This window comes from Tetrao urogallus, assembly GCF_951394365.1.
Source record: "Tetrao urogallus genome assembly, chromosome: 3".
Classification (NCBI taxonomy): domain Eukaryota; kingdom Metazoa; phylum Chordata; class Aves; order Galliformes; family Phasianidae; genus Tetrao; species Tetrao urogallus.
In genome coordinates, this window is record NC_136815.1 from 36268558 (window position 1) to 36287319 (window position 18762).

Genomic DNA, 18762 nt, shown 5'->3' on the forward strand with positions numbered 1-18762 from the left:
CAGGGCTAGATTAATTCATCTTTCTGCAGACTCCGATAGTTCCTGGAGTGCTGGGGAGAATTTCCTGTTGCACTTTTTACAATATTAATTACAGTATTTGGGTTTGCTAGAGAGCAGCAACAGCAAGATGCCTCTTGTTATATCATTGTCTGTAGAAACAGAGCATTTTCTTTAGCATCAACAAAGATTTTCACAGTAGTTGCCAGCCACAGTGGTCCAGTGAGACTTCAAAGATTATCAGAACTGACAAGCACTGAGTAAGTGTAGAAATTCCATATAATTCTGCAATGAATTGATGCTCTGGTGATTCAGAGTGTTAATCTTTGTCTTCCAAAACTTTTCTCCTACAATACTGTCATAGTATTCATGTTATTAAATATCAAGGAACGAAGTGCTGGGGAAAAAGAAAACAACACCTTAAAATAATTAGGAAACAAGCATGCCTTTCAGTTAGTAGTTATGTTGCTGCAGCTACATGCCTATACTTCAGCTGGAGACAATGAAAAGGTACTCCTTGAATTTTAACACCTTATAATGTTCATATTTGTCACTTTATTTTCTAGTCCTGAAATCACAGAATAAATTAAGGAATGAATTGTTCATCACACTGATGTGATTATCCTTCTAAAATACCTCCAGTGTGTTCACTTTACTAACCTTATATGCAGATATATCAAGATTAGTTGGTTGCACATTTTCTCCTAAAATTAAGGAAAACATTCTGGATACACTTAAAGCTTGCCAAGGTACAGGCTAGGACAGACAGAGGATGTTACACTGTTGTGTAGGAAAAGGAGAACGACACTGCTTCTTTGGTTCTTTTCATAGTGTTGCTTTTTATTCATTTTGTTATACTTCCTAAACAGTAGTGGGAGGTACTTACATGCAAAATATTCCTCATTAAAGCACAAGATTTAGCGTCTGTTATTTTAATCACTTCATGACACAGTTATTTTTCAGGACATTATAATACCACTGATATAGTGTTATACCGAGCAATGTTTATAATGTGCCAGTAATTTCCAAACCAAATTATCTCAGCAACAGTTTTAAGACATAGCAAGTGTAACCTATTTACGAGCAGAGATTTGATTTGCTTGTTTCTTCAACATCAGCCCTGTTATCTCTGTTGTGCTCGACTGCGATTGTGTTATGTGACAGTGGTTGATAATTCATCTGGAGTTCAGTGAAGAGTACACTTTACCATTTGTAGCAGGGAAAGAACTCCACTTACTATCCTATGATCTTATTAATTCTACAATGTTAGCAGTAATAACGCAGGGAGATATTAATTTGAGTTACCGTGGGGAGCAAGTATTCTGTATATGGCTATTACTGAGCAATATATCTCTAAAACAAGACTTCTTATAGCAGATGTGGTTTACTGAACTTTGAAAATAAAAGCAGTCCATTTCAGGTAGCATAAATACCAACAATATCATTACTAACCTGCGCAAAAGCACCTCAGGATTTTCAAAAGATATATGTAAATTCTCCAAATTTAAATTCAGCATTTATAAGTTTTTCATAAACTTTTTCTAGATATTATAGACTTAGAATTCTTTAAAAGTACTTTTATAAGTATAGAGAAGTCATTAAATTAAAAACTGGATTCTACAGGTTCCCATAATCAGAGGTAGTTTTCAGAAAGAGACATCTTATTATCGTTCCTTTTATCTAACACATGCATATTTTCTAAGTATTTTGGTTCACTTCTTCATCGAAACCAAGAAAATAAGTCTTCTTCGTAGTTAATTTTCAAGGTTCAGAGAATTATCTAGGTATGTTTTTCTTTTTCATTCTAAAATGGTTTTATCTTCTTGTCTTCTGAAAATACAAAATAGTTGTTTTCTATTGATATAAATGTAGAAACAGAAGTATAATTTCTTGAAATATCTCTGAATGCAGCATGTTTACTTTATTCTTTGGAGAAAGAAGACTCTTGTAAACTCATTCAGTTGTTTATCTGTAAACACCACAAGCTTAGCGTTTTTTAATGTTTTGGCTTTACGTTCACAAAGAATTCCTCTGCATTTCTCAGATAGAGCTAGACACTTAAAATGACAATTTCACTTACTGTGAATTGCACTGTACATATGTAACTTGTCTGTCTGAAAGTCCTAGTGCTTTCTGACTAGCAGAAAGGGTAGGTTGTGTATTGAAAGCAGCAGAAAGAAGTATAATTGAGTTAACTTGACCTATCTAGTGCATTACTCATATTCTTTTATTTCAAAACGTAATATAAACAAAGGCTAATGCATAAGCTGAAGTTGACTTTGTTCAGCTTATTTTATTTCCGTATGCTTCTAATTTCCTTCTACTAGTCACTTATGCATCCTTCATCAGCCCTTTATTAGTTATTCAGTCAGATTTTATGTAAACTGAGTCCTGAGATCTGTGTACTAAACCTGGGAAGGTGATTATGAAAATTGCTCATGCAAATTGAGTAAAGGCCCACATAAATTACCAGTTAGAGGCTTAGCTGATAGTGTGCTTGCATATTCACCTGAATTGCATTCATAATTGCAGTAATTATGTGAACAGTCATGAATGTACTTCTGCACACATGGCAACTACATTTTAAAATTTCTTCCTAGAATGAGTAAAATTATTTCTGTGAGAAGTAAGACAGCATAGGCTGAGTTTTTCTAGTTATAATATTTACTTTAGTTTGTACTAGTTGAGGATGACCTTTTTCTAGAATAATAAAAAAACTGGAAGAGCTGTGGTAGTGCACTGTGAAGTTACACAGTGTTTGAGTTGTACACTGGCATGAAGAGCTCACTTGAAGGCAGTCTTTGGCACATGAACACAACAAAAGAGTGTAGATAGGCCTTTCAGGTTTTTCAAGATATTACTCTTGCCATTTTGAGATTATGTGAATTCTAATCTTCCTATTGATTAAATATCTCTTACTGCATCTGGATATTTGCCTGTTATGGGTACTTTCCAGAGGTACTTTTTGGCGGTGTGAATGCATGCCACATAGATTCCATCTCAGATTTGGGTACATTTTATAAAATTATGTTAATCTGAATTTCAGCCATTAATAGACTGAAAAGTAGAACCAAGATCTCTGTCTGTCAACAAAACTAATACATGGTAAGGAGAAGAGTTTGGGAATTTCAGAACAAACTTCTTGTGATCACAGCAGCCTGAAACTTGGCAATCGTAAGCAATCATACTTTGTATTGTACATATTATTGCTTATCATCACTTTCAGCTCATAGGATATGTAGTCCCAGATGGAAGTTAGAAATAGATTAACATGAGTAGACCCTCATCTAGGAAGAAAGGGAAGAGGAAAATGTCCTTCAGATTTTCTTCAAAATGATAGTACAATTCATCTAAATGGAAATATTTCAACACAGATGAACTTGTGAGGCAACGCTGCTAAAACACCACAGCCATTCCTTCTAGAAACCTCACTGTGGATCTGTGGATTCACAGTTGTTACAGGCTCATCTAGCTAGAAGAAGAAAAATGTATAAAGCCTAACCTCGTGGTCAATCATTAATCTACTCTGTTAGCAAATCATCCTTCTCTTTCTTCACCATGAAGACACGGTTTTCATAGCTAGAAAATTCCTGTATTGCAGTTTGCTGTTGCTTTTGTTTTTGTTTTGGTATTATTTTCCTGAGTTCATATTCTGTAAATCTCTTCATTCCTCCCTTTTTCCATTGCAGACAGTAATTGGCTTCTTAAATTTCAGCATAAAACTTTCCTGTATTTTATTGGATTTCATACGTAGTAGGTGAAATACCTTGAGTTTTGCTACTGTCTACAACAAGATATACGAAACAAATGTTATGCTACCACATATCCTTACAACAGACTTCACTGTGCTTCTTTGGCATACACGAATAAAGTGAAATTACTGTATAAACAGTCATAAATCTCACATCCCCACTTGTTGGCTGCCACTTGGCAATGCTGACAGTGGAAGTTTGTAAAATAAAGAAAAAAGGATACTTTCTTAGCTGAACCAAGGCTGCTGCTTTATTCAGAAGATAAATTGAACAATGAGATGCTTCACAATCAAAAAGAATTAAGATTAAATAATGAGTTTTAAAATAAACCATAAGTTGTGATTGCTTGTAGTATATTCCTTTTCAAGATGTTTTGGCCTTTTATTTTTCTAATATTGCTTTGGTAAGTTTATCAGGCTTTATTAAGGAAGGTATCCAATGTTTAGAAGTATCAAACCAGCAAAATAAAGAGATATTCTGAAATTAAAAGGAAGATTTTCAGGAAGGATTTCTATCATATTCTAATGTAACAGATACTGAGCAAAACATATTTACTAATTTTAATCTTCTGAGACTGCTAGATATCTGTTCATATTCTGCATAGTTGAAAATAAAATAATTGAGATTTTTCTTATTTCAGTTAAAATATTGAACTTGGCAAGCTGCAGATGGATAATTATACTAGAGATGTTAAATAGGTTTTGGAGACAAAATAGTAAATAGTACAATACAGAAGAATGATGGAGTTATTAGCATATCATTAAATCGCTTTTTCCCTGTAAGCCAAGCATATTTTTCATAACTTACAAAAAGCATCTTGCCTAGCAGTCACACATATGCTTAACATTTACAAAACCCACTATATTTGACTACTTCATTAAGTTTATCTTCCAGAGAAAACTATGACAGTATAGTTACAAGTATCAGTAAGTTTATCACTTGATAACAAGATCATTTACATTAAAAAAAATCTCTTGTGACTTAAACATTTTTCAGACCTTTTGTTTCAACTTCCATCAGTGCTATCACTCACACTGTGAATTTACAAGACTGCAGCATAGCAACAGATTTGGTAATAGATCTTTTCAGTAAAGTCATTTGAAGTATTCAACTTGTTCTTATTAGTCTAAATTATGGGTTTTGTTATGATGCTGTACTTAATAAAAAGTAGAATTGTATGGGATATAAGTTTTTTTCAGCCAGGAATTATGGCTGTTATCAGCCAGGAAAAGTATGATCTTCTTTATCAAGGGAAGTGAACTTAACCCATAATCAATCTGGAATTCACAAAATGCACACCCATAACCTAGATGACTGGTTTTCAACAAACGTACAAGTCAAATGATGGATAGATAATGCAAAGTCACAATTCTATATAGTTTAGTGCCAGTGTACATAGATTGAGGAGAGTTATTGGTTTAATATAATTACTGTGCATGGCAATGCAAGAGCTAGCATGTCACAACTGTTTCCATCTGGAACTGAAATGGCGCACAAAATGGTTTGCTCAAATAGGGGTGATATTTTTCAGTGAGCCTAACTCTGAGCTCAGTTGGCTCTGAACCAGCTGAGCCTCCCTAATCCAGTCATACTCATGGTCAAACTTAGCTTATAGTTAATTCTGTATATTTTTTTGTAGTCACATCATTTGTAAGCTACTACTCAAAAAATAATACTATAGCTTCAGGAAATAATCTCAAGGACATTGCACATCACAGTGTCCAAGAGGAAGAATATAAAGAATTGCAGATTAGATCTGCCTGTGTTTCTCAGTTTCACAGATTCAACTTCGTATCTCATTGGAATGGAAAGAAGGTCCATTAAAAGTTTGTGTGTAACAGCAGAAAAATTTGTAAGCCTAATTATGAGGGTAATCAGATGATTAGAGCATGTAGTAGACTCGGGTTTTAGTCCTGTATTAAACTTAATGAGCAACAGAACCTTCCTTGGGATAGGCAAATGGGAGAATTATTCAGATGAAGAGGAACAAAAGAATGCACTGAAGGCCAAAAGTTAGCTGCACATGCATTTTGGATGGGTCACTTTTGAAGGCCTCTTTGCTGTGAATAGAATACTGAGTTTCATGTTTTTTGCCTGAAGTTACTAATTGGAAAGAATTGAGTATTCATTGTCCTTGTGCTTCACAGGGTGGAAAAGGCAGAGCCCTTTTCACCATCAGGCTCATGGAATTTGCTCACAGAATCACATAATTGTAGGCCTCCGGAAGGGACATCTAGTCCAACCCCCTGCCCTTCAGATATTTATTGACATTGATAAGATATCCTCTCAATCTTCTCCAGGCTAAATAATCTCAGATCTCTCAGCCTTTCTCAATAAAGAAGATGCTCCAGGCCAGTAATCGCTTTGTAGCCCTCTTCTGTACTCTCTCTAGAAGTTTCCTGTCTTTCTTGAACTAGAGAGCTCAGAACTGAACACAGTTCTCCAGATGTAGCCTCACCAGGGCAGAGTAGAGGGGAAGGATCATCTCTCCTGACCTGCTGGTCACTCTTGTTTTAATGCACCCCAGGATACCACTGGCATTCTTGGCCACAAGGGCACACTGCTGACTCATGGTCAACCTGATGTCCACCCAAAACACCCAGGACTTTCTCTGCAGAGCTCCTTTCCAGCAGGTTGACCCCTAACTTGAACTGATGCATGTGGTTAGTCCCCCCATAAGTACACCACACTTTCTCATATCGATCTTTATAAAATTCCTCTCTGACCAACTCTCCAGCCTGTCCTGGTCTCACTGAATGGCAGCACAGACTTCTGGTGTGTCAGTCACTCCTCCCAGTTTTGTATCACTGGCAATCTTGCTGAGGGTAGACATTATCCCTTCATCCAGGTCACTGATGAATATGCTTTAAAAAGAGCATGGACAGCGGGTCAGGCCTCCAGCTGGACTCCACACTGAGTTCTGCCAGTCAGCCAGCTCTCAACCTACTTCAGTGTTTGAAGGGACATCTAGTTCAACTCCCTGCTAAAGCAGGTTCCCTAGAGTACATTCAACTATCCCACACTTCCTAAGCTTAACTATGGGAGATAGCGCCAGACGCTTTGCTGAAGTCAAGGTAGACAGCATCCACTGCTCTCCTCTCATCTACCCAGCCAGTCATGACATCATAGAAGGCTAAAACATTGGTCAAACATGATTTCCCATTGGTGAACTCATTTTGACTACTTCTGATAACATTCTTCTACTTGCTTAGAGATGATATCCAGGTGTTCTATCACCTTCCCAGGGACTGAGGTTAGGTTGACTGGCCTGTAGTTTCCTGGATCCTCCTTTTTGCCCTCCTTCCCAGCGCCTCCATTACCAGGATACCCACCTCATTTGGCAGCAGGCCCACATAATCTTTTTTGCTATTGATATAGTTAAAGAAGCACTTCTTGTTGTCCTTGACTTCCTTCTTTAGATTTAATTCCAAGTGGATCTTAATCTTTCTGACAACACTCCTATATTCCTCCCAAGCGGACAGACCCTCTTCCCACATTCTATAAGCTTTCTTCATCCGAGTTTTTCCGTGAGTAACTTTCTCAACCATGCAGTTCTCCTTTGCCTGATTTCTTACTCTTAGGGATGTTGAGCTTGGAGTAAGTGGTGCATGAAAGTCAACTTACTCTCTTGGGCCCCCTTACTTTCTGGTGTTGTAACACATGGGTCCTTGAAGAGGTCAAAGCTGGCTTTCCTTAAGTCCGGGGTTGCATTGTGTTGTCGTTGTGTATTGAAATAATTCAGCTAAAAGAAATTTAGGAATTATCTTTTTCAGAAAGTGACAAGAATCAAGGAAGAGAATGAACCAACATTATATACACTATGGAATCATCAAGAGTATTGTGCAATTATGTATCCTAAATTTCATATTTCACTTTGCTGTATTTTTCCTTGTTTTACCTGTCATTAATGCATGCAGATCTAGTAGATTCTGCTTGGGCAGCCACCCCTCACTGAAACTAACCTCATTAAATCAGTACAAGAGCCTGAACTGACCGGAATTCAAAGGATTACTTGGTCATTCAATGGTTCTACATCTTTCCTGAACTGACTGGAATTCAAAGGATTACTTGGCCATTCAATGGCTTTACATCTTTCCCAAAGACTTTCAGACCTATCAAGATAGTAAATGACTGCATCTGTATTGTCCTAAAAATACAGACACTAGCATACCCAAGTCATTCACATGGAGCCAGTCTTAACATAATAAATAATATGGTCAAGTCACATTTTTTGCTGTATGAACATTCTTGAATACCTTCATTTAAACATCCCATTGTCACTCTGCAATTTCCAATTTATTTCAAATGTTTTCTAAGTGCTGTGCAAGCTACACTTTTTTTTGAAATATGTAATGTGATGTATATGAATATTTCATTGCAAATTAATTTATTTAAATGCTAAATCCCCTTATCTTCTAAATATTAACACTAAAATATTAAAATATTTAAAATATGTATGACACAATTCAGAGACAGATGTATTGGCATCACTGAGAAACTCAGCTATGCACTTAGTTACATCTTTAGCCCTGCACTGTGCTTTTGCACACTCTGTTCTCATGTGGCCAGTTCCACCCTTGGCAAATTTGTTGGAAAATTTACGAATTATCTACAGGGAGTGATACTAATTCAAGAAATACTCTCCATATGTTTTTATTCATGTAAATGTTTTTGTGGAGCTTCCTTTACATTGTGGTAAGTGAGATGGACAATGTGGTCAGGTTGCCTTTGTCTGTTAGAGCAGATAACACGTGACAGATAACAATAAGGAAGATAGTGTGGTGAACATTTTCAAAAAATAAACAGCGAATGGAATGGAATGGAATGGAATGGAATGGAATGGAATGGAATGGAATGGAGTGGAATGGAATGGAGCAGAGCAGAGCAGAACTCAACAAAGTTTCCAGCAAAATCATATTGGTAACTGTGTTGTTTTGGGCCACTGAGAGGAACAAAGCACTGCCAAGACAATTGTAGTTATCTCTTTTCCTCCTGCCCTGTAGCAAGCACAGTTTAGCACTGCTTGCAGTATTTCCAAGGATATATTTCTTTATTCCTAGATCCAATCTTTTCATGTCCTTTGGATGCTTCTATTTTTATTGTCTGAAGGAAGGGGGAACATTTTTGTCTTTCACAGTCGTCTTTTTTATTTCCTTTGTTGTGATAAAAGGCTATTGATTTGGGTGCATTTGTGTGAACCTGTGAATACACTGCTGACTCAGGTGTTCTTTTGCATCACCAAAATAAACATGAAATTGACCATTGTTTTCCTTATGTAAATAATTGGAGAAATAGAAAATAGTTCTGTTGATATTTGCTAAATGCATTGAGGGGATAGTATTGTTATCAGGAGATGTGTTTCAGAATATTTGACTTGCACGTCCTAGATTCCATTTGTCTGCTGTCTACCTATACCTGCTGTTAAGTATTAGTCACTTTAAAAAGGGAAAAAGATAACACACATTATTCACCATTAATTCTTTAAAATGAGTCATTATTAAAAGCTTAATTGTTTGCTGAGAGGATCCAAATAAGTGGACTTTGCAAGATCAAACAAAATTGGAGATATTTGTCCAAATTAAAATGGAAACATGCATCTAGAATGTACCAAATGAACATGTATGCTCCTGTAATAATAATTTTATTATCTTCAGCTTCCAGGCCAGACTTTTAATTATGACCCTTTATATCAGTGAAAACCATGTATTCAGGATTAAAAACCTATTTCTTTAACTAGTCTGGTTAAAGACTGTGGTTTGATATATTCTATGCTACAACTTTTATAAAAACCAGAGAACACTTCTAATAACACTTTTCTAATTTCATGGTTCAGTGCACAGTCAGTAAAGATTTAAATAATTCAGAAAGAAAGCCTATTCTGTTTCTTTATTAGAAGTTTGAGTCAGGCAAATTCTTTGACATTTAATAGGTTTTTAACCCTTTTAATAACTTCTTATAATGAAATTTATTGGAGGTTGTTTTAAATAAAGGGTTATTATATTAGAGTGAATAGCAGTCAGTAGTTTTTTATGATTAGTTTTGAGACCTTAGTCCTGTGTGACTCAAAGGATATTAAAACATAAAAAGAAAAGAATGTTAACAGTCACCAAATTAACTGTATACTGAGAAATATAGAAACTGTATATTATTGCATTCTTGTCATTATGTGATTGCACTATAAAATTTTGCAGTCAAATTTTGAGTATATAATTGTTTTAAAGGAGCTTAAGATCACTTACAGAAAGAATACTATGTAAAGCAACAAAAAGTGGTTCAATTTCTAACAGAGTGATTTTGGAAAGATTAGAGTAGTAAAATTAATAGGATGGGGTTTTTTTGTTGTTGTTTTGCTTTTTTTTTTTTTTCTTCACGTTAGGGTTCTTTTTACATGTGAAGTTTTTGCTGTTCGATTTTAAGACTATTTTCCTAATGAACAGAAAATTTGAATGACCCATTCATTTTGTCTTGAACATGCACTGGGCATAGATATAAAATGCACTTGTATACAGTACTAAGTATTTCCCAAATACCCACTTACTTTAAAACTCAGTTTTTCATTACGCAGTTAGCTGATACAGAAGAGAATTGTAAAAATGAGATGATGAAAACACACATCCTTTTTTCTATTAGGTGATGCTTTGGGTTATTCCTTTTAATGTGTTCTAAATAGTTCTCTGTGGTCATTTTACATTTAGCTATGATAACAAAACTTTCTTTAGCAGTCATCCTTTTATGTATATAAAAGAAGGCTTGGTTATATAAGAAGGCTTATGTATATAAAAGAAGGCTTGGTTACAGATATGATTCCTACTTTTACTGTATGCAAAGATCTGTGGAACTTAGTGTTTGATCTGCCTTCGTTCCTGGCAGGACATACACATTAGTTACAGCTTTATCTGCTCTGACCAGTGAATCCTAACTTGTCAGATTTCAAACTTCTAAATACTGGGGTCACATTTTTGTTCTTCTCTATTGTACAAATACAAATGTTGAACTGGTTTTATATTACCACTTTGAATAGCATCAACACGTTGTGAAACTACACATGAAATGGCATGGCTTGATTTTAATTCAATTGAAATTTATCTAAAACCTAACTACAGATATATAGTGAATAACCATGGGGTGTCACAGCACAAACCTGCTGGAGTTCATGAAGAGTTTGGACAGCATTCTCAGAAATATTTTTTTAATTTGGGGTAGTCTTTCGTGGAGCCAGTAGTTAGACATGATGACCTTTGTGATCCTATGACCACTGCTAACCATCATTTGGGAGTTTGCAATGAGTGGAACAAACATTCAGTTTTAATACGGCACACATGCCGGCAAAAGTTGTTCTGGGAATATCATTGAGAATACTAATAACAGAGATCCCTTCAGCTGACCAAGGAACATCAGTGGCACCTATAATGGTGTCAGAGATGAATGACATCAGTGAAGAAGGGTTAGGATTAGGGTTATTGCTCTTCTCTCAATACTGTGGATATTATCAAAGGTAGAACTTCAAGATTCCCTGGGTTTTTCTCTCAAAATCTTTATTTGAATTAATTAATTGTGCTGTACTTTCCTGTTTTCCAGTGGGAAGAAGTTAATTTTCCTACTAGTAGTCGATGTGGTGCTGTGCTTTGGATTGAGGATGAGAATAAAGTTGATAACACACCACTGTTTTTTTATTGCTGAGCAGACTCAGTTAAGGACTTTTCCGCTTCTCAAAATGCTCTGCCAGTGAAGATCTGGGGGTACACAGGGAGATGGGAGGGGGCAGAACTAGGACAGCTGACCCAAACAGGCCAGAGGGATACCTCGTACCATATGGTGTCATGCAGAAAACAAAATGAGGGAATTGGTGGGAGGGCAGCTGCTTCTTGGGGTCTGGCTGGGTGTCAGTCAACTAGTGGTGAGCAATTGCATTGTGCATCACTTGCTATGTATATTATTATTATTATTATTAGTTATTAGTACCCTATCCTTCTCTATACTATTAAACTGTTTTTATCTCAAGCGAAGAGTTCTAACTTTTTCTAATTCTCTCCCCCATCCTACTGAAGGGATTGAGTGAATAGCTGTGTGGTGCTGAGTTGCCTTCTAGGTTAAACTGCAACCCACAGCTTCACAATAGTGCACAGCAGTATTTCTCACAGTAGCATTTCTCTTTGATTTACCTTGAACTTCTAGACAAGAAGTAAATGACCATCAACCACTTCTACCAGGTCCAGGTCCAGGGAACCTGCTTTGGCAGGGGGGTTGGACTCGATGATCTCTGGAGGTCCCTTCCAACCCCTACAATTCTGTGATTCTGTGATCAGGAAAGTTTGTATGATCTCTCACCTTGTACAAAAATTAAGCAAAAATCCCCATCACACCTGGTAGTGATACTAGAGATAATGCCTGTTGTGCTTGCTATGAATTTGCTCAGGATAGTGAGGTATATGATCCTCACTTACTTCAGAGAGTAAGCCTTTCTCCTTCAATTTTAATGTTTTCATCTCCAGTCTATAATCGCTAGCATTTCTTGCATATGTTTAGACCTGTCATATGTACTTCATTTTGTTAAGGCAACTTCACTTTTTTCTTTCAGTCAAGGATTACACTTACTAGAAATGTTTTTAAGTAAGGAGAAACAATTTGGAATCTTACAGCTTTTGAGAGAGAGATTGTATCATAATTCTTAATTATAACAAGAAGAACAACATAGAAATTATTTTGCTAACAACACACTGATTGAAACTGCCTGCCTAATGCTTCTTAGAAAAAAACTTCTTTGCTTCATAAAGCAAGCTTCTGGATTGTTAGTTAAGGGTCCTCCCATTTGACTCTCTTTGCATCTTGCATGAGTAACCAGCTTACATCAGGAAGACGGATTATTAAGGATTTTTTTTAATGCTTTATCCTAGATTCTGTTAGAGACTTGAAGGATTCAATCTGAAAGCTATGTCAGATAAAAATGTGTGTATTTTGTGGAGTTTGCTGCATGGTATTTCAAGAAAGACAAAGACCATTGAACAAAGTCCAGAGGACAGCAGGAAGAATGATCAAAGGTGTAGAAAACACAGCGTATGAAAAAAAAAAGTCTTTCAATCTTCAGGTTTGGTTGTTTAGTCTAAAGAAGAGAAAACTGAAAGGAAATTCATAATAGCTTTCCAGTGTGTGCAGCTTTTCTGTAAATAAGGGGAAAAACATTCCTCATGTCCACTGGGAGTAGAGTAAAAAGTAGTAGGTTTAAATTACAACAAAGGAGATTTAGGTGAGACATTACGGAAAAAAGCCCTTTCCACTGTAAGGATAGTTAAGCACAAGAATTGCCTAGGGAGGTTATGAAGAGGTTAGACAAACATCTGTCAGAAATGATTTAGGTATAACTAATCCTGCTGAGGGATAAAATGTTGGACTAAATAACCTTTTGAGGTCCCTTCTAGCACTATTTTCTGTGATTCTGTGATTAGGGTACTGTTTTCATATTGTCCCACAGTGAGATGATTCTGTGTAGGGATGTGCTGTATTCTGCATAGCACAATTTTCTTAATTATTACTTTAACTTGATATGGAAAATGATGGTCTGATGCTTAATGCAGTTTAGTTTTATTCTTACTACCTTGTGAGCTCTGTGCAGGGCATTAGGAGCTTGTTTTCAGGCAAACAACAAATGGGTTGTTTTGGTAGTGCACTAACTACATTCTTATTAGGTAGGTTATTGGTGGGTTATTGGTACACACCTCAAAATGAGATACTCTTACAGTGATTTTTAATGCATAGTCAAACACCTGCATAAGTAGGTGCTCCATTTCTGCTTATAAATAAAATGCAAATGGAAAAAAATATATAGCCATGAAGAGAGTTATATGTTAGTTCTGCATTAGTAAAGCCAAAATAAAACCAGACATGTTCTAAAGCTGAGTATAAAGTTGTGAAACATCCTGAAATTGACAGATGTAGAATGATATTAAAGTGCCAAATATTATTACCTCATCAAACAGGCCATCAAAGGCATCATTTTAAGACTATCCTTATCCCCTGTAGCACACAAATTCTTTAACTTTGTTCTTCTATTTGACATTCTGCCATCAAGCCAGATTTGTCTTCGTCTTTGTATTCAGTGAAGTATGTTTGCAGTATTGTTTCTGAATATTGGATATGACTCCAGCACAGCCAAACTGTGGTGGTCTCCATCTGGAAGAACTAGCAAGTTGAAGCTTCTGATTGTGAAGTACTTTGTATGCAATTGGTCATACTTAGCTAGCAGTGCTGACAGAGGATGTGTGTGATCAGTGCCACTGTTCACACAGAGATGAGGTCATCAGAATGTTTGAGACAGGGACATACTGTAACACCACAGCAGCAATGGAAGTATGTGGTTTTCATTGACAGGCCTGTTCTTGAAGTCTGATGATTCTTTAGAAATGTAAAGATTCATTATCACATGCTTTCCACAGCATTACATAGGAACTTTTCACAGTGAATGTGGTCAGCTCCCTATTCTGACTGAGATTTCCATTTTCTTAGATAGCCTCCTTGTTTCTTGAGGAAGGATCAGGATTTGGGAAGGCTCTGCAGTGCAGGAGAGAAGCTAGACAGAAATCTCATCTGTAGATGCAGAGCCACGTGCATTCTCCTTGCTGAGGGTCACAGTTCAGTTCATGGATGTCGCTGGCATGTTCCCAGGTATTGCTCTTCTCTGCAGGCAGGTCCCTTAGGGTGTTGGTTTCTGGCTTAGGGAACATGTACTTTAAAGCAACCTGTCTCCATGCTGCTTACTCCTGGTTTTGTAAAGGTTGCCTGGTAGTGATATAAAAATTCAATATCCTTAGAAATATGTATATGCATATTTTTGGGGGGATATATTCACTATCCCATTGGTGTTGTGTTATCTGAAAACAAGCTGTGTGTTTGATGCTGGAGCTAAAACTGAACACAGACTCTTTAAAATATATGTTATTTTAAAGATGACAAACACAGAAAACTCTACAGTGTCTATCTGGTAATTGAAGTTCAAGTAAAAAGTTTTTAATAAAGGAGAGTGTTTGAAAAATAACAAGTTTATTGCATTTTTCTTGGGAAAAAAAAAGTAATTAAAATTATAACCTTTGCTCTGCTTTCAATGAAGTAGGTACTTGGCAAATTCATTCAAAAAACTGAAACAGTTGCTAGGGTTTTCAGATAATGTTTGTTTCTATTCCAGTGTTCGTGAAATCATTTGGATACACATTCACATGACCGCAGCAGCATCACAGAATGGCTGCAGATGGCAGGGATCTTTGGGTTTATCAGTCCCAGCCCCATCTGCAGCAGGTACACCCAGAGCAGGGGTGCAGGCCTACATCCAGGTGGCTGCTGAAGGTCTCCCATGAGGAGATTCCACAGCCTCTAGGCAGCCTGTGCCAGTGCTTTGTCACCCACAGAGCACAGAAGTGCTCTGGGTGTTCTGAGGGAATGTCCTCTTCCAGTTTGTGCCCATTGCCTCTAGCTCTCAAACTAGACACCACTGAAGGACATGGTTCTGTCTTCTTTGCTCCTTCCCTTTAGGTATTTTTGCAGATGGATGAAATCCCCCAACACTTACTCTTCTCTGGTCCGAGCTCTCTCAACCTCTCCTCATGGGAGAGGTGCTCCAGTCCTTCAGTCATCTGTGTGGCCCTCCATGACGAACTCTCCAACATGTCCAGTTTTCTCTTCTACTGGGGAGCACAGAACTGTACGCAGTGCTCCAGGTGTGGCCTCTCAGTGATGAGCAGAGAGAGGGTACGGAGCATCTCCCTCAACCTCTGACAACACATTGCCTAATACAAAATCCCTTGGAGGGTTCTGAGCTGTGCTGGGTGTTAAATGCAACTGACAGGGTGAGCAGGAGGCTTTAGGGGGTGCCTCTTTTCCTGGCTCACCAGGGACCTGGCACCAAGCGGTATGTCAGCTGGTGAGCACCCTTTGGAGAAGGCTTTGGGGACAGCCTGCCTCCCTACTCATCCTGCACCAACTGCTTGCTGTTCAGTGACATAGCTGGACTGGGAGAGATAGGGCCAAGCAGCAGTTAGATCTTCATGGCACAACTGCTTTGGGGTGGATTGTGTGCCAGAGGCAGTGATAATGATAGCTTTCAAGGCTAATATGTTTGAAGGGGAGCTGGTACTGGAGGAAAGGGAACAAACACTCAGTAGCGATCTTTAAACGTATGAATGTCTGTCAGGATTCAGATTTCAGTCTTCAGTTGATTTCTTACACTGCTCTAACTCTTTTCCTCTGGTGCTATAGTATTCATTAAGCAAACTTGAACATATTTGTATAGATAACCCCTTTTTACCAAAAGCTATTAATTTCTAAAGCAATATAAATACAGGTATAATTATGTTTGCAGAATGTATTCCAAATACTTCTCAGAGATACATGTGCATTTAAAGTGGTTAGAATTCCAGAACTAATGCTATTATAAGTTTAATTTACTGCCAGCCAGTCAGCCTTACAAAAATCAATCTGCAGGCTCATAAAATATCTCCCTAAAATTTGTGATTTCTTACTAATGAGAGAAAATGTGAAGTTACAGGTTTATCTTTCCTTTTTCTGTGCCTTACTGGTTGTGAGGTATCCCATAGATTCCTCTGATATCTAGGAGAGTGTATATGAGAGAGCGATAGGTTATAGAAGTCACAAGGTATTAGAAGTCAAAAAAGAGCTGAGCCATCTTTAAATGTTCTGGATGACAAGTCTAACAAACACTGTCAGTAGATAGATGTGGTTACATTAATACATTGAACCATTAACATGTGTCCTTATCATAATGGAATTTATACAGTGATAGTTGCTGTCAGATTCCACTCGATACTCATGACATGTTTGTCTGATGCACTGAACGACAACTGTATCTATTTCATTTCAGCTCTGAATTGACACTTCAATTTTATATCACCCACATAACACCTTAGCTTAAATCTGAGCTTCTTGATACTCTTTGTCTTTTGTCATGTTTTGGTGTGAAATGAAAAGACATTATAAGGAATCTGTTGTAGTGTGTATGTGTGGTACATTTGACCTCTGGACAAGAAAGGAGTTTCATCCTCCAATGCTTTTAATTCTTATCCTTGCAGAGAATGAATTTGTTGCTTGAATTAAAATAGTGTGTCTTGTTAATGCTGAGAAGCGGTGACCCACATAGCACAATGGATTCATTTGTCAATCCTCCCAACTTCTGAGCTTTCTGTTCATATATGTCTCAGCAGCAAATCAACTCAGAATTCATTTAATCAGTCTATCAATGGATCCTTTCTGTCAGTCTGAAACCTTAAAATTCCAGTATTTCATTGGGCAGCACCGGGCATAATAGATTTGGATTTAATACTAGATATTCCAATTCTGAAAACTCCAGCTTCCAAATTCACAGCTCAAATACACACAAATCTTAAGAAGAAAAGTAGGATCTGGAAATAGCCTTGAATTTTGAGGATATTAATATTCTGATCTGGCTCTAAACTTCAGAATGCAAACCTGCCCCAGTTTGTTAACATTTCTGAGATACTCTGAATGCAGTTACAGAAAGCAGTGCCTTTTTGCTCCCCTTAAAAAGAAACAAGCTTTCAGTGCTTTTTGCTATTCTCACAGGCTGAGACTACAGCCTGAATAGTTTGTAACAGTCAGTGTTATGCAAATGACAATCACATTCTATTCTGTTTATTTTCAGTATTTATATGTTTGAGTACTTGCCATTTCTTTTAAGCCTTATATAGCCAATCAGGCCAACAGAGCTCTGAAAGAACAGGACACGTTATTAGTGATATGCTTAATACAGTTTTTTTCCTCTTGTAGATGCAAGATTTACGGAATACAGAAGGAGCCCAGTATAGTTCCCATCCTCAGATGGCAACCATGAGGCCAAGGGTTCAACCTGCAGATATTAGGCAGCCAGGAATGATGCAGCACGGGCAGCTGACTACTATTAACCAGTCCCAGCTCAGTGCACAGCTTGGTTTGAATATGGGTGGAAACAATGTTCCTCACAACTCACCCTCTCCACCTGGAAGCAAATCTGCAACTCCTTCACCATCCAGTTCAGTCCATGAAGATGAAGGAGAAGATAGCTCTAAGGTAGGCTTAGATGCTAGGATTACTGTGTAAATGGTGGATATTTTTAGGACCTGCTAAATGAGTCATACGGCCACAGTTATTAAGGTGATACTTTATACATTGTTGGTGGTTGACTAAAGTGAATTAAAGAGTTATGAATACAGAACTTATAGTTTCCAGTCAATTCTTCGGGCAGTTTGAGTAAATGACATCATTCTTCTCTGTGAGAGCAAACTGGAATCCTGTAAAATATTAAAGGATAACCATTCCTTTAGGACTTCAATATAAAGGTTGAGTTTTCTCACTTGCATAGAATGGATGTTTGTTCCCAGTTAAAGATCAAGTTACTGCTATAAAAAAGTATGAACTGTGTGTACAATATGCTAGTCTTTGCAATTTGGTCATAGGGTGAGTAAACAGAACTTCATAGCAACGAGAACAGAAATATCCTCTACAAACTTTCAAGATCTTACCTTGAAAAACTTGAAGACTCATTACATATTTATGATTTTGGAGGTGCTGACACTGAGGCATGACATGTTTAAGCTTCCTTTTAGCATCGCTTTGGCTTAAAAGAAATAATCATCATTCAAATAAGAAAGTTTCCTTTATTTAAGTGATAAGTGATGAGTTATTTAGCAGCTTTCATATAAAAACCTTCCAAACTTCCCCAAATCCTGAAAGCATCCCAAAAAGTAAGCAAGTATATTAACTTAATTTTGCAGAGACTTAAGATGAGAAAAAAACCTGGGATTTTACACAAAGTCATCCAGTAAATCAGGCATAGGGCATATGGGAACTGAGAACCTCTTCGTTCTAATCTATTCTGAACTGCAAAATGGAAGTTGTTATGCAGTAGTGAAAATGTTGTACCGTGGCCATATCTTGTGGGGAATAGTAGCAGACTTGAGAGGAACGTGAGGAAAACACGTGAGCCACTGAGGAGGTATAATCCAGTCAAGAATTG

General features: G+C 37.1%; 1 protein-coding gene across 1 annotated transcript in view; it reads left to right on the top strand.

Annotated features, from left to right (window-relative positions):
• The window catches only part of TOX (thymocyte selection associated high mobility group box), a gene marked incomplete at both ends in the record, with an annotated part of 217201 nt that overhangs the window by 159649 nt on the left and 38790 nt on the right, over positions 1-18762 (top strand). The window contains one exon of the mRNA XM_079533422.1: positions 17538-17816. Within this exon, the coding sequence (XP_079389548.1) occupies positions 17538-17816 (279 nt within the window). The remainder of the gene's footprint in view (positions 1-17537; positions 17817-18762) is intronic.